The sequence below is a fragment of the Rana temporaria genome, chromosome 1, assembly GCF_905171775.1.
Source record: "Rana temporaria chromosome 1, aRanTem1.1, whole genome shotgun sequence".
In the NCBI taxonomy this organism is placed as follows: domain Eukaryota; kingdom Metazoa; phylum Chordata; class Amphibia; order Anura; family Ranidae; genus Rana; species Rana temporaria.
The window spans coordinates 246199264-246208272 of record NC_053489.1 but is presented as its reverse complement, the minus strand read 5'-3'; the positions used below and the strand labels follow the sequence as shown (position 1 = coordinate 246208272).

The window sequence follows — 9009 nt, the reverse complement described above, 5'->3', positions numbered from 1 at the left end:
AGACAGAGGATGAGAACTCTCGTAACACAGCCTGCGAGTGACAACCTTAGCTGTGAATTTTTCCTGTGTTCCTTCCCTCCAGTCGGCTCTGAGAGCTCTCCTCCCTGAGCTGTGAAGTGTGTGACCCCTGTCCTCTGCTTTTTGATAGCTCAGACAAGCTGTTTAAATTCTGCACTTTGAATGGCTGTAGAGGAGAGTGGCTGCAGATGAACATGTGCAACCTATGTAAGAGGATTTGTTTCATCTGAGGCTGGTCACTTTACTGGGTGTAAGGGTTTTCAAGCACTTTAAGAGAAATGGTGTGCAAAAAAGCTTTGTTTTTGTCCTACTAGGGAACGTCACATGAATAGTGGCATCCACTCTAATCTCTTTTTTTGGGGGGGGGGGGGGCGGCAATCTGTCCACAGGTCGGTCAGTCATCAGCCCAGCACCTACCCCATCTAGGTCTTGGGCTTCCTCCGAGTGGCAGCTTCACCCTGCATCTCCTCCTTCCTCGACTTCACAGCACCGCAGCTTCCCCTGCATCTCTTCCCTCCTCCTCCTTGGCAGCCAATTGGATCTCTTCTCCTCTTGGCCAATCGAGTCCCGGGATCCACTTCCTAAACCAGGATTGGCCTGGGAGGAGAATCAGGAAGACAATAGCGAATATTACTTCGCTATTGACAAATAACTGTGTGGGCTCGGGGAGCACTGCTTACCGAGCCCACCCTATTTTAAAGCTATTTAGAGCCTCAGACTCTAATCATGTGCTTTCATAAAAAAACAACGGGAATTCATGCGTCCGGCACCCTGCATGTAGATTAGGGGTGGGGTACATGGATTAGGGGGTGGCGCTGGGCATATAGCAATTCAATATGCAATGCAAGGTTCAAGTATTTGAGCTGCCTGAATTAAAAATGTAATTTTGATCAAATAACTAAACTAAAACTAAAACTGGATCTTTATGTTTATATTTCCTGTTCATCCTTTTTTCCAAAGAACTTTCTCAGGGAATGCCTTATTACCTGGTTCCTTAAACTATAAATAATAGGATTGAGCATAGGTGTAACAACTGTATAAAGTAAAGATAACACTTTGTTGGTATCTAAGGAGAATCGGGACATGGGCTGCATGTACATGGCTGTTATGGTTCCATAGTAAATCATAACAACAGTTAAGTGAGAAGCACACGTGGAGAAAGCCTTCTTTCTTCCAGTGGTTGAAGGAATCTTTAAAATTGTGGAAATTATGAAGACGTAGGAGAGTACAGTTAAGAGAAAGGAGGTAAATATAAGTCCAGTTGCCAATGTGGAAATTGCTGTTTCCGTAAAGTGGGTACTGCTGCAGGACAGTTTAAGAAGAGGTTGAGAATCACAATAGAAGTAATTCACTTGATTGGGACCACAAAATATAAGTTTGGATATTAATACAACAGGAAGAATTGGTGAAATGAAGCCTCCAATCCAAGACCCAGAGGCCAGCTGGTGTGAAGTTGAGTTGGTCATTTTGGTGGCATAATGGAGAGGCTGGCAAATAGCTAGGTATCGATCATAAGCCATGGTAGTAAGTAAGTAACACTCAGATGCCCCAAGAGAACTGAAAAGATACAACTGAATCATACAGTTATTGAAAGAAATACTTCTGTTACTTGTTATAAAGCTGGACAACATTTTAGGGACAATAACTGAAGTGTAGCAAATTTCCATAGCAGAAAGATGATTCAAGAAATAAAACATAGGTATTTGCAACTTGTAGTTTCTCAACACAGCTATGAAAATGGTGATGTTCCCTAAAACAGTGAAGGTGTAGATAAGTAAAAAAAGTAGAAACATCAAAGGGTAGATGCTCTTTAAACTGGGGAAGCCCAAAATGATAAATTCAGTTACTACTGTTTTATTGCTCTGTCCATCCATTTCACTGCAGGATACTAAAAAAAAAAGACCAGAAATCACTACATGAAATGAATATTGAGATCAGTTTACAGAAATTAATAAAGACATCAGCTTTTGTATTTGACTTTTCTTTGAAGAATGTAGCACAATATTTTTCTTTTTATTCATAAAAGATGCAGATTTTGGAAAATGCAAAACTGAGATATTTATCCTACTGTATTTAAAAGTGATTTTATAAAAAGGTCTTACATTTAAAACATTGTGTACTCCCTACCAGAGTACTTGTGTAAAAGGGTCTGTTTTCACAGTGGCACACATTTTAGGCCCAAGAACAAAAGGCCATTGAATTGAAAGAGGAGGAATTTTGAGGACATTTCCAAACAAGAAAAGGAAAGTGCAGAATTTATAACAAGACATAGAATAAAACAGCAGCAGTTTGTGTGAAGTCTTTTGCCCGGATTCACAAAGCACTTACGCCGACGTATCTCGAGATACGCCGCGTAAGTGTAACTATGCGCCATCGTATCTGTACGCCTGAAAATAGGCTTCCTACGACCGACGTGACTTGCCTACGGCGTCGTATTGTAGGCGCATATTTACGCTGGGCACATTTGCCGCTCCCATTGATTTTCGATGCACATATGCAAATGAGGAAGATACGCCGATTCACGAACGTACTTGCGCCCGGCGCATAATATACGCCCTTTTTCCGTAATTCGTACGTCCGGCGTAAAGTTATTCCCCATATAGGAGGCGCAAGTCATGCAAAGGTATGGACCAGGGAACACAGCCGTCGTATTTTACGTCGTTTACGTAGTACGTGAATATGGCTAGGCGTAGGTTACGTTCACGTTGTAGGCAGTGATTCGACGTATCTTAGGCAGTTGTTTCTACGTGATTCTGAGCATGCGCACTTGGATGCGGCCACGGGACGGTGCATGTGCCGTTCGTTTTAAGTACTTCTATGACGCTTGGCCCATCATTTGCATGATTTCACGCCTCATTAGCATGGCTCACACCCACTTCTACCTACGCTGGCTTACGCCGAGGAAATCCAGCGTAGATTTGAGAGCGAGTGGGAGCGAGTGCTTTGTTAATACTGTGCTTGCCTCTCTGCGCTGCGTCGGCGTAGCGTATATTCGATACGCTACGCTGGCATAAATATACGCCAATGTATGTGAATCCGGGCCAATGTCTTTTATGGAAGGATGACAGTTTTCAAAGTAATGCTGTGGCATAAGTAAACCTTTTCCTACAAAAATAGCACTGCATATACCGTATAATGTGGTGTAGAAATGTGAACACTGTCTACTCTAGAATACTTTATTAATCCCAAAGGGAAATTACTAAAATGCAATTACATTCAACAAGAAAACACAATTAATGCCACATAAAACTAAATTAATACTGTACTATTCAATCATTTAATCGTATTAAAATACTACATAGAATAAATGCTATATTTATATATTATATATAAATATTTAAGAGTATAATTAGTTTACCACTTCAAAAACCTTGTGTACTTGGTCATAAACCCTGGCAAATGGAAAAGGCGGAAACTCTGAAAACCACAAACTAACAAGTGGAAATGGATTAGAACCCCTGTCATTTTTATGACTGTCTATGCCCTCATTAGGGAGATTCACTCTCTCTATTTGTCCTTTAGCATTGAAAGCGAAAATATAACAATATACTACATTTTGGGTTGTCCCCAGAAAAGTAATAGAGAGGAAATCTTCCAATGGGGACACAAGTTCTGGTGGACCCTAAGGAATTACCTTAATTTGCAGGGATTTCCTCGCACTTTCTGTTTTGGCTATGAGACAGGAAGTGGAGGGAAATCTCCCTAATGGGACAAAGATGGCAAAAAAATTAACCAAAAGGTGTATAGTTCTACTTTAACAACTTGCCGCCCGCCCACTGTCAAAGGGAGGAGCTAAAGGGCAAGTGGTGAGTTTACATCCACTTTAGGTGATTTCTACGTTTTTTTTATTACTGGGGAAAGTGTTGCAGCTTTTTGGCAGGTGCCGCTCAGTTATGCACTGGTACTTTCTAGCTTCACAATAGATAAAAAGAACAGGTCTTGTTGGCAGCCAGAAGGTCAGATAGCCCAATAGAAACCAGACCCTTTAGTTACTCTGGGCCAGATTCACAAAAGAGATACGACGGCGTATCTGCTGATACGCCGTCGTATTTCTGTTTCTATCTATGCGACTGATTCATAGAATCAGTTACGCATAGATAGCCAGAAGATCCGACAGGTGTAATTGTTTTACACTGTCGGATCTTAGGATGCAGTACCGCGGCCGCCGCTGGGGGGAGTTTGCGTCGTAAACCAGCGTCGGGTATGCAAATTAGGAGTTACGGCGATTCCCGACGGATTTTCATGTTCGCTACGTCGCCGCTAGTCTAGTTTCCCGTCGCAAAGTTAGTCGGTTTTTTTGGTGCCTTAGCTTTTTACAGCAATCGTATTGCTGTATAAAGTATGGCCGCCGTTCCCGCGTCGAAATTTAAAAAATAACGTTGTTTGCGTAAGCCGTCCGGGAATACAGAATTACGCTACGCGCGTCGCCGTTCGAAAAAATGACGTCACGGCGCACAAAGCACAGCGGGAGTTCGGAAACGGAGCATGCGCGGTAGGTCCGTACCATACGTTACGCCGCCGCTGCCCTACGTGAATCTGGCCCCCTGTTCTTTTACTGATTGCCAAGAAGCCCACAAGCTTTGTTATTTTTACTTGAACTAAAAGACCTTTACCATTTTTGGGAAGGTAGTTTGTTTTTATAATGCTTTAATTGTTTTCATGTGTTAACGTAAGACTCTTTCTTAGGTATTTATGAATTTTATAAAATTTTATAAATTACAGCATTATGTTCTTTTTTTCTCTTATTTAATCTTAAAAGAAAATAATATTATGTTCTGATATTAACTTTTACAAAAGAAAATAATAGACAAAACACATCAATGTATGTATGAATGAGCCCTCACCTCTCCTTGATCTATAGAAATCTATGTTCATTTCTACAGAACTTTAGCAGATCATAAAAATTTAACAAACCAACCAGCTATAGAATGTTCACCACATTGATCCATTACCATAACCATCTCTGTCCTTATCTGCTTACCTGTGAAGTCAGCTCTATAGTTCCTCCTGTATATCCTTATTTCCTGTAAGTTGATCCTGAACACTACCAAAAAAATTCCACACAATACAGTTATTAATATTTATGTTCAGAGATTGTACAATCGTGTGTGAAGATGTCTAAATGCCATGGAAATTAGTTCAAATGATTTAAATCACCTTGGTCCTCAGAATGCCACTGTGTAGTTTCTCAGAGATGGCAGATACCATAAGAAGTGGCTGAGTGCACATCTTTAGGGACGGACCCAATAACAACACAACTAAACAGAACACAACATTGTTCTTTTTCCAAGGAAATGGGTAAAAATATGAAAGTGAAAAGATTCAAATTATATCTTTTATAATAATTTATTTTGGGGAAACATACAAGTTTCATAAAGCTGGCCAAACTGAAAAATGTGCCAAAAATTAAGTGTAGAAGAAATCCCATCAGATTATATTCTGGGTTTGTGTGGTTTAAGACAATAAGATTTTAATATATAGGAATCAGATGGATCACCTGTCCTATAAACTGTGTTTATGAATTAAAACAAAAGGTGTTTTTTTTTTGCATATACAGAACAGACCAAAAGTTTGGACACACCTTCTCATTCAAAGAGTTTTCTTTATTTTCATGACTATGAAAATTGTAGATTCACACTGAAAGCATCAAAAACTATGAATTAACACATGTGGAATTATACATAACAAAAAAGTGTGAAACAACTAAAATATATATTTCATATTCTAGGTTCTTCAAAGTAGCCACCTTTTGCAGCAGACACATCTCTAGAACTGTTAAGAGTAGACTGTGTGAATCAGGCCTTCATGGTAGAATATCTGCTAGGAAACCACTGCTAAAGAAAGGCAACAAGCAGACAAGACTTGTTTGGGCTAAAGAACACAAGGAATGGACATTAGACCAGTGGAAATCTGTGCTTTGGTCTGATGAGTCCAAACTTGAGATCTTTGGTTCCAACCCCCGTGTTTTTGTGCGATGCAGAAAAGGTGAACGGATGGACTCTACATGCCTGGTTCCCACCGTGAAGCATGGAGGAGGAGGTGTGATGGTGTGGGGGTGCTTTGCTGGTGACACTGTTGGGGATTTATTCAAAATTGAAGGCATACTGAACCAGCATGGCTACCACAGTATCTTGCAGCGGCATGCTATTACATCCATCAGGACAATGACCCTAAACACACCTCCAGGCTGTGTAAGGGCTATTTGACCAAGAAGGAGAGTGATGGGGTGCTGCGCCAGGTGACTACCTCTTGAAGCTCATCAAGAGAATGCCAAGAGTGTGCAAAGCAGTAATCAAAGCAAAAAGTGGCTACTTTGAAGTACCTAGAATATGAAATATATTTTCAGTTGTTTCACACTTTTTTGTTATGTATAATTCCACATGTGTTAATTCATAGTTTTGATGCCTTCACTGTGAATCTACAATTTTCATAGTCATGAAAATAAAGAAAACTCTTTGAATGAGAAGGTGTGTCCAAACTTTTGGTCTGTACTGTATATTGCCTGCATAAAAAATATATATAAACCTTGCGCTAGTTGATAATTAATTGGGAGTGCTGCAATTAAATCCTAAATAATGAATGTAACAAAACACGAAAAAAGAGACCCTTTAAATCAAATAACAAACCAGTGCATAACTTATATGTAAATAAATACAAAATTCAATACAAATTCTTATGTATCACTAAATCCATATGTGGGCAAATAAAAATAACCCTATAATCAAAAAAGGTCCTTAATTCATACATTCATATTCAGTCATAAAATGTCCAGGTGCTTTCAAAGTGCCCAGTGCACCAAAAATATATAAAGTGTTCTAGTGCAAATAAAAGTGCTCTTCAAACTATACTTTTTTTAAGAGCATATGGATTTAGTGATATATACTGTATGAATTTATGATTTGTATAGAATTTTTTTATTTATTCACATTTTTTATGCACTAGTTTGTTATTTGATTTAAAGGGACAGCACACTCTTTTTTCACAATATTGCCTGTATTGTTTGTGTGCTTTGATAAATATGTAGACCATTCAATTGCCATTGTCTTCTGGTCAGGGCTGTGTTTAAACTTCATAATGTCCTATGTACAGTACATCTGAATAATGACAATCTCTCCCACAGATTTACCATGGTATTATTTTAGAAAAACTCACTCTAAAATGTGTTCTTGGAAGAAGCATGCCAACTGCTTTATATTTACTGCTACGTTTAAATATTTAGCTTATATACGATAAAGGAGAGAATTCTACTATTCTACTGTAGCAAGTCTTCTGATTCCTCTCACCATTTCCGGCACACACCTCTTCCCAAATTTTATTTGCTGAATTTAGCCACAAATATCCAGACAAGGGCAGAAGAAGTGAACAAAATAAGAAATAATATCACTGCTTGGAACTGTTAGGCCACAGTGCAGCTTCCCTTACAACACTGCCTTAAGCACTGACTCACACGTATCATTATAAAAATATACTCGTGCTTTCAGTCGTAGAAATTCTCACTGACTTGAAAATGAATTGAAGGATCTATATACATATTACTTACAATGGATTTTTCTTAAGTAAAATAGCAGGTGTTATTATTTAATTTCTGGTTTATTATATCCCAACCTCACCGTATTTAAATGTTAGTTTATAAGCTCATCTTGGTTTCTTATATGACATGGTACAATGAACACCTATGCAGCAGCATTCTTCTTAGAAATCACCTTTTGAGCTTCTGCGTCTTAAATAGCAGGCCAAACTCTGTTGGGACTGACAATCTACTGGGCCTACTACATACCTATCACTGAGATTCCCTTGAGTTTCATTAACAGGTGGTCTTCATCTCTGTGAAAAAGATGTTGATAATAAAGCACAAACAAAAACCTTTCCCTTTCAAATAATACAGTTTATTCCATATTAGTAATACTGTATGTAAATTAAAAGCATTTGCAAATGATGCATTTTCAAATAGTACATATTAATGGAAAAATTTCAATTCAAATTATTACTTATTATTACTTATCCATACCAGTCCCCCCCAGCAATTTAAATACGTATAAACACAGTTACATTGTTAATCATGTTGAAAAAAGACACAAGTCCATCTAGTTCAACCAAAAAAAAAATACAATCCCATATACACAATCCTTCACCCACAGTTGATCCAAAGAAAGGCGAAAAACCCCAGCAAAGCATGCTCCAATTTGCTACAGCAGGGGAAAAAAATCCTTCCTGATCCCCAGAGAGGCAATCTGATTTTCCCTGGATCAACTTTACCTATAAATGTTAGTACCCAGTTATATTATGTACATTTAGGAAAGAACTGAGGCCTTTTTTAAAGCAATCTACTGAGCTTGCCAGAACCTCCTCTGGAGGGAGTCTATTCCATATTTTCACAGCTCTTACTGCGAAGAAACCTTTCCGTAATTGGAGATGAAATCTTTTTTCCTCTAGACGTAAAAAGTGCACGTCACACATACATAGTTACACAATTAGTGTAGGCAGATATAATCCAGTTTATGTACATTTATTTTTAACCAGAAAGTCATTCTTTTCCCTAGCCTTCTAGATTGCACTATGTATTAGCTTTTAGCCTAAGGAAAGAACAGCCAGTGTTATCAATCTAAATCAGGGTTCAGAAACTTTATGGGGTGTATTTATAAAAAAAAAAATGCATTACATTGCCCCCATTGAAAGTGCATGTACTGTACATTCGATCTGTTCAAATGGAGGAAAAAAACAAATGCTATTTCCTGTGTTGGTCAAATGTTTTTCATTGATTTAAATTGTAAAATGCAGCATTTTGCCACTAGATAGCACTAAGTATCATATGCCTATAGCACAATCTAGTGGCTGAAAGCACTATATTCTGTTTTTAATCTAAGAAACACATTTGATTGGCACAGGAAATAGCCTAATAATATTCACTTGGTTGCCCCTTTCACATAGAATGAATATATATTAATTTTCACTAGGCGAATTGCTATGCACTTTTTTTTTATAAATACGCCC

At 38.4% G+C, this 9009-nt stretch overlaps 1 protein-coding gene across 1 annotated transcript; it reads right to left on the bottom strand.

Moving 5' to 3' along the window:
- Nucleotides 1-778: 778 nt before the first annotated feature.
- LOC120924876 (olfactory receptor 6N1-like) lies at nt 779-1916 on the bottom strand. Its single transcript, XM_040335855.1, has one exon. It carries the CDS (start codon nt 1890-1892, stop codon nt 948-950), a length of 945 nt encoding a protein of 314 aa, XP_040191789.1. The 5' UTR covers nt 1893-1916; the 3' UTR covers nt 779-947.
- Between the last annotated feature and the right edge of the window lie 7093 nt (nt 1917-9009).

What these genes read in the sequence shown, in the direction of transcription:
- LOC120924876 (XM_040335855.1), bottom strand. Translation starts at nt 1,892, where the DNA reads ATGGATGGACAGAGCAATAAAACAGTAGTAACTGAATTTATCATTTTG.